Source organism: Pan troglodytes, chromosome 13, assembly GCF_028858775.2.
Source record: "Pan troglodytes isolate AG18354 chromosome 13, NHGRI_mPanTro3-v2.0_pri, whole genome shotgun sequence".
NCBI classification, from domain to species: domain Eukaryota; kingdom Metazoa; phylum Chordata; class Mammalia; order Primates; family Hominidae; genus Pan; species Pan troglodytes.
The window spans coordinates 46,256,151-46,279,425 of NC_072411.2; the positions used below are offsets into that span (position 1 = coordinate 46,256,151).

Below are 23,275 nucleotides of genomic sequence, written 5' to 3' on the forward strand. Positions count from 1 at the left end.
ACTGTACCTGCAATTATTTTAGACTTGACCCAATTTCTTTATTCCCTAAGCCATGATCATTTTCAAGGTGAACTACATTTTTGTCTACCTCCTTTAGCATTTAGAACTGCTGTGGTAGTTGAAATGTTTTTAACAGTATAGATATTAAAAATCTGCAATATGCCAGTGATTTACTGAAAAGTATATGCTAAATATTAAGTATAACATGTCAATTAAAAAAATAAATTTTAGTCACACTGAAACCTATAATTAGCCTTCATATATGACGTCAATTTAGTTACCTATAATATTCAAATCATTTTCCAACCAAACACCCAGTAATAATTTTAAATCAGAGGAATTGTTGTATTAATATATTCCATAGACACCTTTCTGTTATTAGTTAGTTGTAGGAAGGTATAGTTTCAGTGATGATGGTTTTAACGGTTTTGATCCCACACACATGAGAAATTGATTCCACAGGCTAATCCACATATGGCTTGATACCTTAAAACTTCAATCAATTGTTGAAAATATAGTTTTGATTTACCTATATGCAATATTTGGAAACTTAAGCTTGTTAAAGCAAAAAACAATGGGCTTAAACACTAAATGGTTTACTTTGGGGAAAGTGAAACTTGAGCGGTATTTCTCAGTAGGTCATCACAAGTTTACCTGGTATTTTCTTACTGACCCTTTCTCTCCCTTCCCTTCTGCACCTCCACCCACCAACACACCCAGGTTCTATATAAAAAGCAACCAATAACCCAGCAGAGTAAAATAGGGCAGGGGTGAGAAAAGTTAGTATTACCTTCCAGCCCACTCACTTATTTTAATGATTCATCACGGAAACCCCAAGTTGTTAAAATATACCTGAAATCTCATTAAATAGTAAAAATAAGCATGAAAAGATCTCTGCTTTAAAACATGTGACCAGTGATTCCCCTAACAGAATCTATTAAGAGTGTGAAGTAAAAATACATTTTGCTAAACAACTTTCCTCAAAGTAATGTACTACAATCAATTATCATATGGGAAAAAAGAGACAAGATAAACATATTCTACAAAAAAGTTATTTTTTTAAATTCTTCTATAAAAATCAGGCATAGCAAATTCATCTTAACCTCTAAAACCTGAATATAACCTCTAAAAACTGAAATATAATCTGGTATCAAATGCAAAGTAATAATTTTGCAGTCATAAAACTCTATGCACTGAAAATATTCTACATAAATTTAAACAAAGTTTGGCTAATAGAAATGAATCTGCTTCCGGAGCATTAGTCTGAACTGCAGATAACTAACACTTGATGGATACTGATCATTATTCCATTATTTGGTTAGGGGACATACAGTCTAACATTTATGTTGTAGTTGTGTACTACCATATGTACTTAAATAGCAACATTTCGCTTTAATTCTGGGTTCAAATTGACAAAGATGTGGTAAGCTAATAATGTATATGCTAATCTCTTCCTCTGATTTTTGTGTCTTGTTGTAGAGACTAAGAACTGAGAATTCATGCATCGAAACCAAGATTTGGTAGGAAAACTCATACGCCATACTTTCTGTGAGAAAATTTAAAGCTATTTTCAAATGTGCTTTTCCAATTATATGAATTGCAATGATCTTTTAAATATATGCTCTTTGCAAAGTTAGCATCTTATATGTATTTGTGATAGTTTAATTTTCCCTAAAAAACATTTCTTTTTTTGTTGGTTTGGAATTCAACTTTCTGCTTAAAAGTATCAGTCATGGCTGGGTGCACTGGCTCATGCCTGTAATTCTAGCACTTTGGGAGGCTGAGGTAGGAGAACTGCTTGAACCAAGGAGTTTGAGACCAGCCTGGGCTGTTGTGAGGCTCCATCTCTACAAAAAATTTTAAAAATTAGCTGAGTGTGGTAGTGTGTGCCTATAATGCTAGCTTCTCCAGAGGCTAAGGCAAGACAATCACTTGAGCCCCAGAGTTTGAAGTTACAGTGAGCCATGATTGTGCTACTGTATTCCAGCCTGAGTGACAGAGCGAGGTCCTGTCTTTATTTAAAAACAAATATATATATATATATACACACACACACACATATATATATACACACACACACATATATTAGTAACTTATTCCAGGACTTGAATTACTAAAGTGTCTTGGTTAAAACTCCACAAGCATCAAATGCAAACTCAGCAAATAGTTACTGAGTACTTAGCATGTACTAAGCACGTCATGTACTTGTTTTCAAATATGCACAATTTCCACAAATAACTGGATAAGTATATATTAAAAGTTAAATATATTATTGTGAGGTTGTATTTCACATTATATTAAAAAATTACAAGATTTTTCTTTGTGTGAGAAGCTGAGTGGTTTAATTCCACTGACAAAATATTAACCCTCTTTCAATTTTTTAATGCTATTAATTCCATGAATGATTTCAAACTATAAAAGCAGCAATGAATTCGTTATACTGAATACTACAAATATTTTTAATTTGCCAACATTCACAAATGTGGCAGCATATTTATGAATCAATAGAAAGTTCTGCACCAGAATATCATCTCACCACTCATTTAAAGTATCGCATTGCCCTTTTAAGTAGGTCTCCATGCTACCATACAATCTTGTTCCCACCACACCATTCTCCTTAAGCTAATCACAAATAATCTTTCCAAAATGGAAATGTGACCATAAAATGACATGCTCAAAAACCTTAAATCACCTAAGGGTAAAATCCAAGGCCCTACACATGGCAATTAAGACTCATTTCCTGGCCCCTCCCTTTCTCTTCACTACAGCCACATTTGGCCTTCTCCCACTTCAATTCCTTTTCCCCAACTTCCCCAGACTCTACTTGGTAGCAGTACCAAACACCCACACTCCCAGAGCTGTTTTAGACTCTTATAACTTCACACATTTATCTCACCTCCATCAGCCTTCTCTCTCTGTTCAACTAATGAACTTTTGTTAAAATTTCTGCTCATGAATCACCATTTCTATGAAGCCTTTCCCTGAACTCCTCCTAAATATGACTTCCTTTATACTCTGTATAGTAGAATTATACTTGTTTCACTGTAGTCACACGTTCTGCTTCTGCATGCAGCTGTGAAAATCTGAAAACTGGGCGCTATGCTATTATTTTCCTGAAAGTTGTCTCAGGACCTGACACACAGCAGACAAACTAGGTTTTTCTGGAGCTGAAGTGAAAATCAGGGGGACACAGGAAGTTGCTTTCTTCTGCCTTGAAAGTAACACTGGTTTCACTTAACACAGGTTCTCAGCAACAAGTGTCAGACAGCACTGTACTTGATACTAATGATTTCCTATTATTCCTGAAGTCTAAACTAAATCAAGCAGCAAGTATATCTGGACACATTTTATTATGTTCTCTTTCAAATACTGATTCTTTTTTATTGTTGACAGAAGCAGAATTTATGGGAAATAATAATTTTTTCCATATAGATATGTGTTTATTTTAACCTACCAATACAAGAGAAGTAACACCGATTAAAGAGATGGGAGAAACAGAATAAGCAATTGAATTCTAGGCCAAAGTGCATTTAATGGCCTAAGAGAATATTTGTAAATTTCATAAATTTTGAAAATCATCTGCAGTTTCTTATTCTGTTTGATCTATTATCATCCTAGCTTAATTTGAGAAGTGGAAGTAGGATAAGAAGCCAATTCCCTCACCATCAATCTAGAGAGCCCATTCCACATTTAGTAATTAGGCTTTTATTTAACAGAGAAGAAAAAAAGGCATTTTTAAATACTTTCTGCCAACAATTATTCTTTTTATAAAAGTTTGACAAGATGAATAATGTATTTCCTTCTCAAAGATGGCTTTTCTCCAGAAGTCTTCCACCTTCTTGAAATGGGCTGTAAACCAGCTCAGTGGGAGAAAACTGGGCTCCCTGACCCATTCGGATACGAATACCCAAGCAGAGAAGTCAAGGTGTGTTCAGAATAATAGGTGCAAGGAATGCTGATACCATTGTTGAACCACTTTTCTTTTACAGAATACAAAATATAAAGAATATCGGCATCATAGAGTAAGTGACAGCAAGACTAAAATCCAGGTCTTCCAACTCCATATTCACATGGCATCCCATTATACTTCACTTCAGGCACAGGATACAATATAAGTTAAAAAAAAAACCTCCATTTTCTAGTCTTTGAGTTTTAGGATTAAATAAAAATGTTTAATAATTATTAATATTTAAATGATATATATATAACACGGTATATGTTTTATATGCTTGTGGAATATAAATGTCACTATAAATTAATATATTAATTGCATACAATATTTAATAATGCCTCCTCACTTGTAAAACCAAGACATCAATAATATAAGTAACTGAATATCATATAGTGAAATACTTCAATTTTTTTGTTAGAATCTCTTGTGATTCCTCCCAGAGTCCAACATAATCATAACTCCTCTGAAGATATAACCCTTATTCTTTACCCCTCAGCACTGGACAGTCACCTTTTTGATAGAATAATAGGTCTTAAGAACTAGGACTGGAGGGGGAAAAAAAAACAATACTGAAGATTCACATGCCAACAAAGGTTTGGAGTAGAAGGTGAAGAAGTCAGCCACGTAGCCACATTCAGAGTCTAGCTCAAAAATTTACTACTGTTACCATCAAGCAAAGTCAAGCTTCTCCTGACAAAACAATCTGTAGTATTTCTGTGTACTTATCACACGTAGGATATATTTATACAAGTAATTATTTAATGTCAATATCTCCACTGGACATTAAGTTCCACGGAGACACTTGACTAGGTCTGTTTTGCTTACCATTGTTATCTCTAGCACTCAGCAAACAGAAAGTGTTCAATAAATGTGTGTTGAGTCAATGAACCATAAAACCCTTTAGCAATGGCCGTGACGATTTCTTCCTAATTCATTCAAGAGTTGTACTATTATCTGACATAAAAAATTACTTCTTCCTATCACTCATTACTATTTACTCTCATAGGCAGAATTTTATGTACAGATTGTATTACCATGTAAATATAATAGGTGGCATCTAATTCTATTTAAAATTTCACCCCTCAATCTAAGGAAAATTGTCTGCTCTGCTGAGGGATTTAGAAACTATGTTCCATGCCATGGAAAAGCATCTTCCCCAACCTGACTGGAGTCTACAAGAATGTTTAATTCAAAAATAATCACGTCTATGACCTGGAAGGAGTCCACTGGCTTCATCATTACACTGGCATTTTTTATTGGACAGAAACATTATCTTGCTACCCTACACTGGCTTCTATGCCAACATTTAACTCAGACTGAGTTTGTGCAGGGTAATTATAAATATACACACCAAATGAGTTTAAAATAAGATGACTAACATATTCTTAACTATACTGATTAAGAATACTCAAACATGTTTTAATAACTTAATCCATATTAACTACAAAAGTTATTGAGAAGTTTCCCTCTCCAAGTGGGAGACACATTTTCAGTTAATTTTGAAGCAGAAATAGCAGTGTTACTCTAACATACAAATATTCTCAACGTCCTATTTGAAGTACAGCAACACAAGCAAACATGGGTGGCATTCCCTTGATGAGATGAAATAAATGTCACTGAGTATAAGGTACTGGATTTAGTCACTTCTAATGAAAAATGAAAAGGCCATAATCTCACAATTCAATTTGATTTATCTATGAGGGAAAGTATCTTAAAAAAAAAAAAAAGCAAAATCCTAGCATCTCAGGAGGTGAAAGAATATCAGGTAAACATTTGGGAGAAGAAAGAGGAATTTCCATAAGAGACTGAAGAACTAGAAATAGATATCCTTAAATGGATCAACCTTAGACACATTTGATGTTTTTAATATTCATTTTATATCAGTGAAAAATCACTTTGCAGTAACAGACCTTTTTTTTAAATTCTTCTTCTTCTTTTGAGATGGAGTTTCACTCTTGTTGCCCAGACTGGAGTGCAATGGCACCATCTCGGCTCACTGCAACCTCCACCTACTAGGTTCAAGTGATTCTCCTGCCTCACCCTCCCAAGTAGCTGGGATTGCAGGCGCGCACCACCATGCTTGGCTAATTTTTGTGTTTTTAGTAGAGACGGGATTTCACCATGTTGGCCAGGCTGGTCTCGAACTCCTGACCTCAGGTGATCCACCCATCTCGGCCTCCCAAAGTGCTGGGATTACAGGCATGAGCCACTGTGCCCGGCCTACAGTAACAGACTTTTTAAATAGTGTTAGGAAGTGTGAGGTGAAGCCAGTATTAGAAACTGTCCTTTAACATCCAAATTAACAAAACCATGTTTTAAAGCTGTATCAGACCGGGCACAATGGCTCATGCCTGTAATCCCAGCACTTTGGGAGGCCAAGGTAGGCGGATTGCTTGAGTCCAGGAGTTTGAGAGCAGCCTGGGCAACACAGCAAAACCCCCATCTCTACAAAAATACAAATAATTAGCTGGGTGTGGTGGCACATGCCTGTTGTCCCAGCTACTTGGAAGGCTGAGGTAGGAGGATCTCTTGAGCCTGGGAGGTGGAGGTTGCAGTGAGCCGAAATCATGCCACTGTACTCCAGCCTGGGTGACAGAGTGAGACCCTGTCTCAGAAAAAATAAATTTACAATAAAATAAAAGCTGCATCAGTTAACATATTTATTGATACTGCTCTCATCTCCAACATTCTACATGAATACAGATAGGTATTCAAAGTATTCAGTAAAAGTACATTTTCTTCTACTTATTTTTTGAAGGAGTTCTTTTTCTAGTCACTATATATATTTTTAATAATCTTTTGATTTGCTAATAGTTTAAGACACGTGCTGACAGTTTACAAAGGCAACACCAGAAAAACTGGACAGAGTCTAGAGATCTTTAATGCTAAAGTTTAAAAAGCTCAGAAACCCAGTTTAGACCAGGGCTGAGTAAATCTGGGACTAATAGATGTGGTAATGAGAGCTGTATCACTATTTTTAAATATCCCAAGAGGCATATTATTAGCTACCCACTATTATAAGAAAAAGAGTCAGTCTGTTAATAATAGATTGGGATTTTTTTTTAATCCTGAAGATATTTAGGATTGAAACTATTAAATAAAGAAAAGGTATACACAGACAACTGTGTATAATTTCTAGAAGGTCTACTATTGTCCAAAGTTTCTGCAGAGGAAGCACGGGCTTTCCCATATCAACAGCTTGAAGTTTCCTGACTGGAACAAGCACTGTGACTTTTATCTATTTAGTGGCCTTGCCTATCTCTTTATCAACTGGTTTTTCAAGGAGACATTCCAATGATACAAATATTTTGTCTAATGAAGCAGAGACCCTATAGCCAGAGTATTCCTTACAAACTACCCAAAGCTGCACACTGCATCCTCACCATCTCTTAAAGTAATTTCACACTTTGCAAACAGTGTTTTCAAACAGAGTAAAGTTACTTAGGAGTTAGTTAATTCCCCCTTGCATCTCTCTCCAGCACATATATGCACCATATATGAGATCATTAGTCTGTCTACTGGATTAATCAGCATTCACAGTTAACAAACAGCCTGAATTATTTTAGAGAGAATTTATAACTCAAACTACTAAAACTAGGCATATAATATTCTCTATTTTCTATAATAGTTGTTGAATTCATCTTGATAGAATTGAAGTATCCTATTATCCTCTTGCATTACCCTTGTTCAGTGTACCCACCTTGTTTCCAAACTTCACTTGCAAGAATTAAATTTAAAATATCAGATAAACCACATCATATTTTTTGGAGTAAATGCCTGCTGGGGTACAATGTGTTACCTCTCCCAGGAGTACTTGTATGTTACAAGAGAACAACAGGTGATAGTGAAATTTCAACCATCTGTATAGTAGATGCAAAGAATCGTTTGTGAATTAAAAAAGGACTGTTCTCATGTCTCCAAAATGTAGACTGAAAGCTGCTACCCAATCGAATAATACATATGGTTAGCTTTGCTTTAAAGTATTAGAATATTCTATCACATTTCATCATAATACAAAAAGCTTGAAAACTATGCATATCTTTTGATTCAGCAATACCACTTTTAAGGATTAACCCTGGAAGTTACCAAAAATCTTTACTGCAGTCTTTCCCCCAATTAAAAACAATCAAAATATCCTACAAAAAGGGATCTCATGATTAAATGATTAATGATAAAAAAATATAATGAATATATATAGCCATGGGAAAATGTTTACACTATTGCATGACTGCATGAAATGAATATATAAAAACATATTATGAAATGAATATATCATAATATGAGAGAAAGAGTACATGCACACACGCAAACATAAATGATCATTTGAGGTAAAACTGGGAATCATTTTGTTTTCCTCTTTGTGCTTCATTTTATTCTTCAAGTTATCTTCATTGAATATGTTTCAACTTCAATTAAAAGAAGCTATAACATTTTTCTTAACTTTAGGGAAGGAGGCCAAATTGTTTGATATAACAAACTACTTCCCAATTACTGAAGGCGTCCTCCCTTCCAGGAGCTTGCAAGTGTTTTTCAAATTATTATAACTACTATTGCTATAAGGAAATTCATTTAAAAACTAATCAACAAGGGTTAAAACTAACAGTGCTATAGCGATTCAAAACAGCATCATTTAGTTTGCAAATACTGCTTGTTTAAGTAATATATGAACTAAAAGTAATTCTCAATCTTAAAATGTACTTGTTTATTAAATAGTTGTAAACTGATCAAAGTCTCTACTTACATATAAGGAATCTGAGGCTGTACTTTGACAGTATGTTAGAAACTAAAATAATTATTTTGGTACTTACAGTTTTGAAATGGAATATGAAGAAGTAAAATATAAACTCAAAGTTTTTTTTTTTTTTTTGAGACGGAGTCTTGCTGTCACCCAGGCTGGAGTGCAGTGGCGTGATCTCGGCTCACTGCAAACTCCGCCTCCCGGGTTCACACCATTCTCCTGCCTCAGCCTCCCAAGTAGCTGGGACAACAGGCGCCCGCCACCAAGCCCGGCTAATTTTTTGTATTTTTAGTAGAGACGAGGTGTCACCACGTTAGCCAGGATGGTCTCGATCTCCTGACCTCATGGTCCGCCTGCCTCGGCCTCCCAAAGTGCTGGGATTACAGGCGTGAGCCACCACACCCAACCTAAACTCAAAGTTTTAAACTTCAAGTAAAATGCCAAAATGTTATGCTTTGATAATTAGGTATGGGTCTTGAAATAAGGGGAAATATTTAATTAAGTTGAATGAAATTGAAAAGGACTTCTAGTTGCACACTTAATTTCTGAAGTGTCTTGTATTAAGAAAGCTGGAGGCTGGGCGTGGTGGCTCACACCTGTAATCTCAGCACTTTGAGAGGCCGAGGCGGGCGGATCACAAGGTCAGGAGATCAAGACCATCTTGGCTAACACGGTGAAATCCTGTCCCTACTAAAAATACAAAAAAAATTAGCCAGGCATGGTGGCAGGCACCTGTAGTCCCAGCTGCTCGGGAGGCTGAGGCAGGAGAATGGAGTGAACCCAGGAGGCAGAGCTTGCAGTGAGCTGAGATGGCACCACTGCATTCCAGCCTAGGCGACAGAGCGAGACTCTGTCTCAGAAAAAAGAAAAGAAAAGAAAAGAAAGCTGGAAAATGTTATTGTATAATCATCCATATGTATTGCACATGTTAAAAAACGGAGCGAGGACTGATTGGATAGTCAACTAAAAGAGAGAGAGATTTGCATTTTAAAAGACTTCTCATAACCACTCAGATTTGTCCTATATTTATATACACGTAATATGTGAATGGAAAATCAATAAATATTAACCAATGGCAACTCAGACTTAGTAGAGAAATATTTTTAAAGGGAATCTCCAAGCTCTAGTACTTTTTACAATCTAAACAACATGTTTCATTTTCAAATAATATGAAATAACTCTGTTCCTGGAATTGTTTTCCAACACAACCATTTCATCACATTTCATTTTTTAAACCACCCATCCAAAAAACCTAACTTACAAATCTAGCAAGAAATCAAACTACTAAAAGTATACAAATAATTAAGAAGTTATTTCCAGAAAACAAAAAAACTAATAAAATATGAAATATATAAATACAAAAACTAGACGCAATCTTATTTTATCTATTTAGATGGGTATGAAGACTATGCTTATCGACATATAATTTCCCATATTTTAAAATAAGCACAAACTTGATATGAAAAAGAAATCCTCCTCTTAGGAAAGCACCATGTGGCATTTTTTAACTTTACTACCACTTTGTTGACTCTTTGTCCCAGAGCAGATCACCTCCAACATTAGTACTCTGACCTTCTAGAAAACTGACAGATAAAGTTTATAGTGAGAAAAAATGAGCTTTTATGGGTTTCCAAAAGGGAATTCTTATGACACTAAAAGCCATATAATAATATTGATTTGATAACCAACTTTTTTACTGCCCAATTATAGACTTAAGATTTCTAGAAAAATATCCAAGTGAAATTTGACATAAAATACAGTAAAAAATAGTCTTGAGCTCATGACAGTCTGGAATCTCTTTACAAACTTTAAATATACATATAAAACGATTTTTAAAATCAGGTCTTCTTTAAAGTGTTGAGAATCCCAAGATTTACCTTTCATCTTGGGCCTGACTGACCCTCCTCCTGATACTTTTGTCAAAAATCAATTCAGTTATAGCTTGTACCTTTCTGAGCAAATAATTTCCAGGCCTGTTTCTAGTTTCCTTCCATCCTAAAGGCAAATGTACAACGTACAGCAACAAGGATTATTTTCTTGTAAAACCATCTTCAAAAATCAATTAGAATACTCAAAATATTCTATTCTCACAAATGAAAATAAGTTGCTTACTGGAATGACAGTCTTCCATTTCACTGCCTTAAAAATTAAGCTGGCATGGATAATAAAAGTGTTTTCTGACTGGATATGCTTGGCATTCAAATGTTTTTAAAACAAATACTAATCCTTAATTAGATTTCACAGGCACAATCTATAGAAAATAGAATTCTTTTTTATTTTCTGAGAGAAATATTAATGATTTGATATCATAAAAGTTATAACAACAATGCCATGGCTTGGATAAACTTATAAACAAACCTGTACGTGAATGTTTTGTATCCTTTTCAGCCTAATCTCTACCATTCATTCATTCAACAAATACTTATTGTGCCTACTAAGTGCCTGCTCATCATTGTTCTGCATGCTTGGGGATAAATTAGGTAACAAAGCAAATGGGACTCTTATCACAAACAATTTCTTTCTAATTGGAGTAAAAAGACCAGCATCAAGTTAAATGTATGTCAGATGAGGGCACCTATAAAGAAAAATAACACATGGTAACAGAGGATAGGAGCTACTGAGGGCTAGTGTGAGGAGGTTATTTTATACAGGGTTGTGAGAAAACACCTTGCTGATAATGAGATGATATCTAAACAGAAATCAGAAGAAGGGGCGAGGGGATTGGGGAGTATGTAGATCTGGATCTAAGCAACAGGCACAGCAAGACCCTGATAGACATATGCTTGGTATGTGCAAAAAGTAGGAAGCTCTGTGTGACCACAAAACATAAAACAAATTTGCTTTATTCAACAAGCATTTATTAATTATTACATTCTAAAAATTAAAGTAACTGTTTTGTGATATTATCATGACCCAAATATAGTCTCGGGTCTCAGGCCTGGATATAACTTTAATACAGAATGATAAATGTAGAACATTTGAGCAGGGTCTCAAAGAGGGACCAATAGCAAGTTATACGAATAGTTCAAGAAGGTGAACCAAGAGCCCAGGAAATACAGAGTTGAGGAAATGTGGCAGACATCATTGGCTCACATAACTATTCAAATTCTCCTTTTGCTTCCTTCTAGAATTCAAGCTAAAATATTTGCAATATTTGATCTCCCAGGTGCAGCAAGTGGGAGCATGTTCCACAGACCACCAAAATGGTATAGGTAGAAGGAAGACTCAAAATCGGAAAGCACCTTCTACTGGGAGCCAGTACACTGCTGCACACCTCTAAGCAAATCAACAGGCCACAGGGCATCTGACCCACCCCAGGCCTCTGGTATCAGACCTTCTTTCCAAGCTCTGCTGCCTCCAGCCTCCCTTATCATCTTCAACATGAGCTATTCATCAGCCTTCTAACTCATCTCCCTACCTATAGCTACATTTAACATCTTCCATTCTTCCTCTGAAATTTATAGATATCTTGATGTCACTTTTCCACTCAAAAACCTATACTTTTTCTATGAAATAAAGAAAATTATTTAACAAGAAATAAGACCCCTTACAATTTGGTTCCAAGCTCCACTCTAGCCTCAATTTCTGTCACTCCCACAGACACACTATTACTCTAAATACTAAAACCATTCTATTTTATCAAACACTCCATACACATTCCTACCTGCAAATACTGCTCCTGCTGTTTCTCCTCTCTGAAACCTTTTACCTTCATGACCTGTCAAATTCCTACATATAGTTCAAGACTCTATTCAAATTTCATCTCATCCGTGAAGACTTAGTCAATTACTCACCCATATTCAGCTAGTCGGAAGTAATTACGCTTTCCTCTGTAGTGCCCTAAATTTTGCTTTTACCCCATTTACAGCAGTCACCACAATCCCTCTTATACTATAGTTATACAGTATATGTGTGTGTGTGTCTCCCAATCAGATCTCAATTCCTTGGCAGCAAAGTTTATGTACAATTCATGTTTGTAACTACTCATAACCCAGCAAAGTGCTTTGTACACAATATTCAGCTAATGTATTCTGAATTCTCATCAATAGGCTATAATTAGATCACTATCTTATGAGGAATAAAACAAAAGAGGTATTCCTGAATTTGAAAATTACAGTGTCATCACAAAATGAATTGTTCAGGTATTACTATGGTATTCAGATCTTCAAATAAATCCTAAATCATGGTCAATATCATTGAATAGAAAGATAAAGACAGTAAAAAATAAAGTGTGAGTGTTTATTGGACAGCATGAAATACAGAGGAATGGAGAAATGCAAAGCATAAAGCTACCCATGTTAGAAGCATTATCAAGGGATACTTACAATTTATTTAACAAACATTTACCAAGTGCATACTGTGAGCCAGATACTATACTGATCACTGAGAATAAAGGTAAAAATAATGAGGGAGGGCTAATATTTTACATGCACTTTTTTAAGTGCAAAGTGTTGACCTTCATTACTTCCAAAAGTATGACCAAAAGGTCTGCTTAAGGGCCAAATAAAACTACCAATACCCAATTCTGAGTTCAAATTTAGGAAATTATTTTGCCTACATTGTGATTATGTAAGAACCCTTCTCCTAGTACTGCTTTTGAATATTAAAAGGGCTTCCTTTATTCTTAGTGACTATAAACTGCTCAGATAGAAAATTTGAGTTCCAGACACTTGAATACATTCCCTGCTTTGAATTAAGTTCTATCCATGCACAGACTGTTTTAGTAATTAAGGTACAAACAACCCTGCCATCATCAATGAAAAGAGAGGAATTTATTAAAATAGGGTTATATAGGGGATGTTGTATGGGAGATAGTAGATAGTTGTTCATTTTGTCCTCTGAGGTTAAAATAACAGAAACTGAATGGAAATACAATAAAGAGAATTTAACTTAGACACTGGAGGAGTTGTAAGATACTGATTCCTACCAAGTCTGAGCCATTCCTTCTGCAGATTTTAAATGAAGAGGTAGTCTGCATCCTTCTAAGACAGTCAAGGGCAAAACAAGCAGATGTAAAGATGACCTCTTAAGATTTCTTTTGGACATGAAATTCTATAGTACATAATCGTTTGCTTGTGTATTAAAAAGTATAAAGCTGTCCGTCTAAGAATTTAAAAACATATATACTCAAATGTCAACTAATGCAAAATCTGCTTTAATATGTCTTTAGCCATATGACGCGTCCAAGGACCTGCAAATCAGCATCAGCAATATAAATTATCAAATGACCTGTTTGCCTTTTGAATAAATAAATTCCGATTGCCTATTTCTTTAAAAACTGAGATCTTAACATATAAGTACTACAAAATATCTTTGTTTAAACAATAGTCTATGCATAGAGTTAAAAGCAATCATATTTCTTATTTACTCATGGAATACCCAGCCCCCAACAAACATTGGTACTAAACCATTTTGAGGACTTTCCTTTTTTTCAAAACAACTTGGACATTATTACACTGATGTCCCCTTAGCAATAACAAACAATTCTACAAAATTTAGTCCACAAACCCTCACAAATTAAAAATATTTTAAATGTATAAATGATTTATACCCATAATATTAACAAATATATTTCTTAATATCCATTCATTCATTCAAGAAGGGATTATTGAGGTTCAACATGTAGGTACTGTGCTAAGCGTAAAGACACCAAGATGACCCAATTACAGTTCCTGTCCTCAGACATGGAAACATAACAATACCAACACATATGCACTAACTGTTCAAAAGACAACCAATAGCAAGTTACTATATAAACCAAGTATCCAGAGAGTTTCAAAAGTCCAAACAACTAACTGTACATAGATAGGAATTAAGGAAGTACAGCAGATAACTTTAGAATGGCTCATTCAACACTCATTCTAATTCCCATTCTCCTTGCCTTCCTCCAAAAGAGGCTACAAAGCTAAAACACTCATTATCTCACTCTAGGGGCTAGAAAGTGAAAACATTTGTTACCTCATTCTAGAGGTGGTTATATGGGACATACTTTTGACCAATGAGAATTAGACAGAAGTCCCTGTGAGTAAACATCCCTTTCTAAAGAAAAAGAGAAAGTATCCACGGGAAGGAAGTTTCTGAGCTCTCCCTTTGTTCTTCCTGCTTGAAAGTGAAATAAGAGGCAAAAGTAACATGCTAAGGATGGTGGGGAAGCAAGACATTACCTGGATCCCTGATAGTATCAGTTACCTGTGAACTAACTGCCTTCTGATTCTTATGAGACAAATAAAACACTAACTCATTTAAATCAATGTCAGTAAGATTTTCTACTACTTGGAGCCAGAGGCATTTTTACCGTTAAAACAGAGATACTTGAGTTAGACTCTTTATGGTTCCTCCTTTCTTAAGCTATAATCCAGTCCTTACTAGCTAGAAAAAAGAGAATTTTGAATGTACACTTTTACAATTTTCTGTAATCTGAATTACTTCTATAAACATGGTCAAATTCCTCCATATAAATCCATTTGTTGCATAGTTATTACAAGATTTTTATTTTAAGTGGAACCTTCAATCCCTCAAATCTATTAAAATAACATTTTTCTATAGTATGGTATATAACATTCATATATATAATACACACATATAAGTAAATAGCTGAAGGTTAGGAAGAAAGGAGAAAAGAAGGAGAATGGGGGGAGAGAAAAAGGGAGGGATCTAATTTGTGTGAAAGTGTAAACTATGCTTTTCAATTTTGTGGGCACCTTAGAAAGTGGCTTAAGAATAAATGAAAGGCCGGGCGCAGTGGCTCATGCCTGCAATCCCAGCACTTTGGGAGGCTGAGGCAGGCGGATCACCTGAGGTCAGGAGTTCGAGATGAGCCTGATCAACATGGAGAAACCCTGTCTCTACTAAAAATACAAAATTAGCCGGGCGTGGTGGCATGTGCCTGTAATCCCAGCTACTCATGAGGCTGAGGCAAGAGAATTGCTTGAACCCGGGAGGCGGAGGTTGTGGTGAGCCAAGATCGCGCCACTGCACTCCAGCTTTGGTGACAAAGCAAGACTCCATCCAAAAAAAAAAAAAAAAAAAGAATGAGAGATTACAAAACAACAGTATTTTTTAAATAGGGAAGACTCCACACATACACTTGAAATCAATGGTTCTGTTTTAGAAAACTTTTTGAATTTGAAAAGTGTATATCCCAACAAATACTTTGTGTCTAATTTACCACTAGCATTATTGTATTATTTAATATTCCATCTATCTCTAGTCATCTCCCTAAGGTAATAATAACACAATAATCATTCTCTATGTATGTTTCTCTCAGAAAAATTTTAAATGTGTACTATTCTTGGGATAATTCCTATTGTATAGTGCTGAAAAGATTCATTAATTTCAATCACCATCAACTCCGTACACCACATATACTTGTTCTGCCTTTTTTGTTGAAATATATTTCACTGTGGCCATTCAAAGGAAAATTACACATTCCAATAACATTTGAGTTCCTCTCAGTTACCCTTTCAGTGGTTCAGGGTAATGATAGAGTAAAGAATCATGTTCTTCACAGGCTCTCCTTTTTATCCCCCAGTTTGGTAGAATTTCAACTTCAAATCTCTTATGCCAAAAAGCAGTGGGTAATGTCTAATGCTCTTCTCAAACAGTGGCTTACTTTGGAGGGAAGGAGAGTGAGAGTCAGGAGCAATCACTCATTCCTGCTTCTAAAGGATCTTAGCATATGGGATAAGCAATCTCTTACTCTATTTTCCTAAAATAGAATTATAGAAACATATTAAGTTAGGGGTGGGGGGAAGAAAGGAAAACAAATAAGAATTAGAAACCTTTCAACTCTGGGTATAGGTAATTCCTCACAGAGTGAAATTACTGAGTTATCTAGCCTAAATTGTCACGAAGGTAAGTCAAAAAATCCACATATTCATAACACCTGTAGTTTATATATCCCTTACCATCAGTCACAGGTAGAGGCTTCCTCTGTAAAACAGAACAATGCTACATTCTTTTCCCTGAAACCCTAAGAATGGGATAAATAAGCATAATAACTATAGTCACATAACATAAATGCTTTCATTTTAAAAGCAGTATTCAAAGACAATCTACGAAAATCCATGTGATATTAAAAAAAATTCAGAGAATGACAAATCTCCCTTGTTTATAATATCATCTCAACTTCAATTTCATTTTCAGTTATCTCCTTTCAAAAATATATATCTGGGGTCCCTATATGATATGAAGTCCGTTTTCTCAGGCTCACTTTTATTTGGTTATCTTTTTAGGTGCACTAAAGATTGAGTTTACAATAAACTGAACAGACAGCGTACAAAAGGCTTTTAGAACTATACCATATGGTCCAGGGAAGGGAACAATCTGGACGATCCCCACTTCAATCTGCAGGCTTGTCCACCTCTATAACACATTATACCACTGTAATAAAATATTAAGATGAAAATGTAAAAGCTAAAATAGTCTATCTTTAGCATTACCAGGCAACCACACTTCCAAAAATTTACTGATAAACTTAATAAACATTTACTTTAATTTACATTCTGAGATTTTGGTATGCAACACCAGGCATACAAACCTAGGCCACCATTCAATAGAAACAATATTTCAGCAGGGCTATGTGTGGGTATTCAACTTATGCTTCAGAAATTTAGAAGAAAAAAAAAACACTTTTACAGGGGCATATTGGCAGAGGCTGATGTAACAGATGACACATTCTTGGAAATCAAATAAAAGCAATAGGGAAATACCCATTGTTGCCTGGTGAAGGCCTAATCACATGGACACAGCTGGAACCAATGTAGATCATTCATTAATAAAATTGTATTGTAGTAGCCACTTTTTGATGCATTTCAATTGCTGCTTTAGCCAAATCCCTGAATTTCTTTGTTCAATGTTAGTAAGATTGTTTTAATGGGAAATATGAGAAGATTTAGGACAGGGAAAAAAAACCTGTTCTCATGCTAAAAATGAAGCTAACTCAAAAAGCTAAATGTCACTTTACCTTGCAATCTACTTACACTATCAGCAGCTTAAAATATGCAGTGTAAACCTAAAAAAGAGGAACTCATATGGTACTATAGATAAAAAGTGAGCAGTGTGAGATGCCATAGAAAACATATGAAATACTTGTAAAAGTATTCTACAGAATAATATGTCAGAGGGTGGGAGAAATTAAAACGTATCAAAAATTAAGAGGAAAAATCAAACAACTGAATTAACATGTACTCTTTCATGCAATACTATCTATTGAATTTTGACACTAAAGTATGTACCATATGGTTAAGGGAAGATTACTCATTTTGACCACATAAACTTAAAAATCACTATTTGTTATTACATTACCAATATTTGATATCAAACAAGACATTCAAATCATCTCCCCAAGAGTCATGTTTGAAACCTATATTGACATTCAAATGAAATGAAGTACTAGTTATAATTATAAACTTGGTACTTAATATAGTAAAATCCTAGTTAAAATAATCAACAGTATTTATTCAATTTTGCTGTTATCTCTTAATAAATTTTTCTCCATGTTTTTACAAATATAATGATTAAGTTACTATATTATATTCCTAAAAAATATATAATGTCAAACTAAAAAGATAATAGCTTTGCTATGTGTTCTGAATTAAAACTATACAATTTATTGTCTATAAATTCTATTCTACAAAAATGAAAAACTCAACCGTATTTACCAAAAAACTGCTTAAACATTATGGCTCTTAAATATTTCTCCTATGCCTCTGTGTGTAGTTAGAATAAATAAATAGGACAATTCACATTGTCCTAAATCACTAAAAGATATATTCTTACCACAGAAAAAATAAAGGGTTTCACTGCAAATAAAAATTAAACCACTGCAGAAAGTGTATTTAAAGTCACTGAATAGTGGTTAATATGCAATAAACATTATTCACTATACACAGAATGAAAGAGGTGTGTGTGTGTGTGTGTGTGTGTGTGTGTGTGTGTGTTATCTTTACTCGCTAATGTTAACATTATCAGACCTTGGCACAGGGGATTCAAGACAGACAGTCATGAACTTAACTGGATCAAGTGAAAAAAGTTTCGCTGGCATGCCTTCGCAAAACTGTCAGAATTCAGAAGTTTAAAATGTTGACCTAAAGATTTAATTCATATAACTTAACAGGCATCCCACCCAGATTCATTTCAGTAGCTCTGCATAAAAAAAGCCACTTTGCAAGTTTAAAAAGATAGCATTGGGAGCAATGGGGAACTGTAGCATTTATTACATGTGTATTATGCATACAAAGCAATTTGAATATTTGTTTGTTTTGCTAAAGTAGTGAACCAATATGTTGCTGAGCCTGTTCTGAATGAGAGAAAATAACAGGTGAGTTTATTTAATGCATACTGCTGATACACCTCTGTTTTACAAATCCTTTTAATAATTTTAAAGTGTTTTCTAAATTAAAAATAAGTCCCCGCAAAAGAAACAACTGTTAGATTGCACAATTTTATCTTAAAGTACCCATAATAGATGTATTTCCCAGTATATATGGCATATAAAAATGTTTCACATTAATAATTCAAACATGAGCCACTGTTTACTTCCTTTTCAGTCACATTTGTTACACTGTTACAAAAATACATGAGTTTTTCTTCTCAAAGTAATTTTCTTATTGCCAAAAATCATTGACAATTTTTAAAATAAAGATCAGTCAAAATAATATCAATCTCCTCCTATAAAAACATATTCTGACTATTAACTCTTCTTATCTTGATTGCAAAACTAATTTTTAAAATAGATCACTCTAAAAAATCTAATTTTAAAAATAGATCACCTGAAAGTAAATCACTTGTTTTGCTTAATACAACAGAAAACATATTTACATTGTGAGGAACATTCTACGAAATTTCATTGAATGCTTGCTCATAGTGAAAATCTAGTCTCCTGCTCAAATCATCTCTTTAAAATTCATTATGCCACATTTTCACACTCCTAATGGTAGGGCACTAACTATAATTTTGCAAGAATTGGTAAACTTAAAAACACTTCTGTGTTTTACCTTGCATTTTTTATTTCAAAGGAAAAATATTTTAAATGCACATCCTTTATTTTAATGGAAGTTCACTTGCTTATCTACCAAGACTTATCAGACACTCTAAAAGTGAGTATTCAATTTGTAAAAGACATGAACTGACCCTGAATTTTAGACAAAAATAGAAAACAATGGCAGACATTTTGGTCTCAACAAGAGATACCTTGGCATAAAAATCCATATAATAAAGGCAAATATCACTCAAAAATTTCCATTCAAATAATAAATTCTGAAGCAGACAAGATTCCAACCAATCAAAAATACTGTGTCAACATGACCAAAGTTAGCAATAGTAGCAAAAATGCAACTGTAAAGAAAATATCTAAGAGAGTGGAAAAGGCAGATTTAGCACCAACTTCTATAAGGAACAAAGCCACTTACTAAATGTGGAAGTTGTAAGGGGAATGATATTTCTATTTCAGAAAAAAATATTTCTTTTCACAATGGTGGTCTGTGTGAAGAAAGAGGAAGAGAAGAGGGGGAAATAATGGTGTAAGTGGGAAAGACTAAGGCTGCCTGCCTGCCTTCGGTGATGCTGTGAGGGTAGACCCTCTGCCTTACAAAAACCACTGCCAGAACTAAGCTACACAAAACATTTTGGCTGCAAGCCTATAACAGTGCCAGGCTGTTTTTCATTTTTGTGCTAGACTCCCTCAATTGAGACAGTGTGGGATTGTCACTTTGATGCACATAGAGAACAAAGAATGATATAGTTTGGGGGGGATTTTCTTGCCCCTTTAAAGTCAGGTTAGCATTTTGTTTTCTTTGACAGGTCTTGAAAAGACCCAAAAAACAAAGTTATGCCGAAGAATGCATTAACTGCCTAACAAAATTAATGTCAAGTACAATACTGTCAACAGTTTAAAAACCATGTGAGAGATTAACATTTTTTAAAAAACAGACTTAAAAAGGGTCCAAGTCATATAGTTACCTGTTTAAGAGGCCAGAGACCAAGAAATACATGATTCACAATCACATAATCTTATTTAAAAATCTGATGCCACAAAGGCAGACCATAAAATCCAGGCCAAAAAAAAGAAGTATTATAATTTTTAGGTCACTATTCAGAGACAACTGTGTCAGCTGCTATTCTGACCTTGACTTCTCCAAAATTTAATAATCTGATGAAAAGATTATAACATTAGAATCTGAATACTTTAAGCCTTCACAGAGAAAGAGGTGATAAGTGATCAAAAATGTTTAAAGAATTAAACCACAAATCATCGAAAAAGTTGCCACAGACACAAACAGGAAAACCGTCTCTTCAATCCTATTCAATTCTGTACTAGAAGTGAAGCTAACACAAATGAGAAAGCCAAGTGTGTGCTGCTGCAACCTTCAACTAAATATACTATCTGAATCTGGTGACTAAAAGACACCAATAAGCCATTAGCTCCTAGATGTATGACCTTTTTTCTTTCTAATGCACAAGATAAGTAAAGGGAGAGGTCTATTTTCTACAAACCAAATGAAAAGAAAGAATGAACTGTGTCAGCTCAGATTCCATGCTGGCATATTTTACACTAAGCTCAGCATCATCTAGAAGCAGTATGCTTCTCCCTGCCAATCAGAAGGGAAAAAAGTTGTGCAACTAATACAGTGTTGATAAATAGCACCAAACGTCTACTAGTCCTTTCCTCCTGCACAATGCCATTGAATCAGCTGTTAAAAGAAGACCAATAGCTGTTATAGAAATAGCAAGAACTGAAGCACTTGCCTCAGATGTTATACATGGAGACATGGAGCATTTACCACCTGAGCCTATCTAATTTCCGGCAAAAGGATCCCCTGCCCAGTTTTGTTCACGGCCACAGAATCTGATAACAAGTCACGATCTGTGTTGAGAAAGGCAGTGGGGGAGTGAGAACATGGGGAAGGAATCAAGTGAGAACAGTGGGCAAACTTCAAACAATATACACGCTTCTCTTATTATTCAAATTAGTGCCCATGCACAGCACTTTAGGATGACAAAAGCTGTGTTAAAGGGCTCAGGTACAATGATTTACTTTGGGTGGTAAGAGTAAGTCTGCCATGTAATTAAAGAATGCATTATTTTGCTCCTCGCTGCTCACCTTTTATATTTCTTTTTTTCTCTAGGACATACTGCTGATGGTATTACTGCATGGGACACTGATAGTTGCAGGCAAGGCATTCATGTAGTGCCAAAGTAGTCCAGAGAATGATGTCTGGCTGGCCTTAGTTCAACAAGGAATATGAGGCAAAAACAGAAAACAAAAAGAATGAAAGGTGTAGAAGAAGCCAGGCAATAGACTGATTTTCTGTTTATTAATGGTACCATAAAACGAGGGGAAAATCTGGAAAAGGCAGCCAAGCTAACTCAATTACAAAGAAAGATTAAAGGAGTTAAATGTCTATAACTTGGCTGACAACCAAGGAACAATATGAGAGCTGTCCACAACTCTCCAAAGAATATACATTAAAAGAAAAGTAGAGAATTATTATCTACTACAGATGTATGAATACATGAAATAATAATGAGATAAAAATGAAGAAATCTGACTTTAAGCAGCAGGGAAATAATCTGGTGAAACTTAAAAAAGGCTGCTTCCTTCTCTTTAGAAATATCAATCATCTTACTGACCCACACTGCAGTAAACAAGACATGATAGAAAATGCCCGCATATTGCCACAGGACGGAATTGATGGAGATATAAAAATGAAGTCCCATCTGCTTACCTGATGATCCAGATATACTGATGTCCCTTTACATATGTCCAATCTGGCTAATGCAGAGATACCTGTAAGATCACAAAAGACATAGTTAGTACCTTCAAAATAAACCCAGCCTGAATTCTCAATCTTGAGCTGGTCAAGAGCTGATTCGGATGATCTAGTCTGGCTCTTGGATATTCCAAGATGGGAGAAGAATGTGCAAGAACAGAAATTTTCTGAGTGCTTCTAAGGTTATTCTTAATTAATAAGAGATTTTCAGTCTCTCCAGAGATTTTCCAAATCATCTGTAACTCAGTAATAATAATAATTATTATTATTATTACTATTCTGATTAGAGGTGTTTAACCTTGGTCACTGGATGGCCTTCAGGAATCTATGCACTCCTGAATGATATATGTAAAATTTGTGGGTTTATGTAAATAAGTATCTCTGGGAGAAGGTCAATAGTTTGTCAGATTTGCCAAAAGGTCTATAGTCCAAAAAACTGTCAAGAACCTCTGCTGAGGCTTGCCTAACATCTCAGAGGCAGGTTGGAATGCATATGGATGAGCATTCCAGGTTTGGGGGTTCCCTCCCAGAGAAACACAGACACTTGCAGATCTGGGGTAAATACCTTAAGAATACTACTTTCTGGGAGAGCAATACATCAGGTTTAAACTGTTGCTTAACTCACACAGTCCTGTGATCCCTGTAAGCCATGCACAGTCTTGAAGAGAACTAACATGTTACCATATATACCCAAGGGTGCCTATCATGACTTTTCCTGTTCTGTGTATATTAAAGTCAGGATTCCTAAGAATATCAATTCTGACAGGGTCAGAACTCACACAGTAACTCATCCAAAAAGGACCATTTATGACA

General features: G+C 35.0%; 1 protein-coding gene across 50 annotated transcripts in view; it reads right to left on the reverse strand.

The window, feature by feature from the left end:
* GTDC1 (glycosyltransferase like domain containing 1) overlaps positions 1-23,275 on the reverse strand; it is a 386,422-nt gene that overhangs the window by 266,635 nt on the left and 96,512 nt on the right. For 30 of the 50 annotated variants that reach the window (XM_063790448.1, XM_063790474.1, XM_063790472.1 and 27 more), the window contains one exon: positions 22,418-22,479. Coding sequence is in view for 5 of the 50 variants with exons in the window: in XM_063790438.1 (XP_063646508.1) it covers positions 21,793-21,872 (80 nt within the window). In the remaining 45 variants the exon portion in view is untranslated. Of the gene's footprint in view, positions 1-16,990; positions 17,073-21,792; positions 21,916-22,417; positions 22,480-23,275 lie in introns of all 50 variants that reach the window. The other 20 variants (XM_063790476.1, XM_063790469.1, XM_063790463.1 and 17 more) reach the window with 2 other exon arrangements.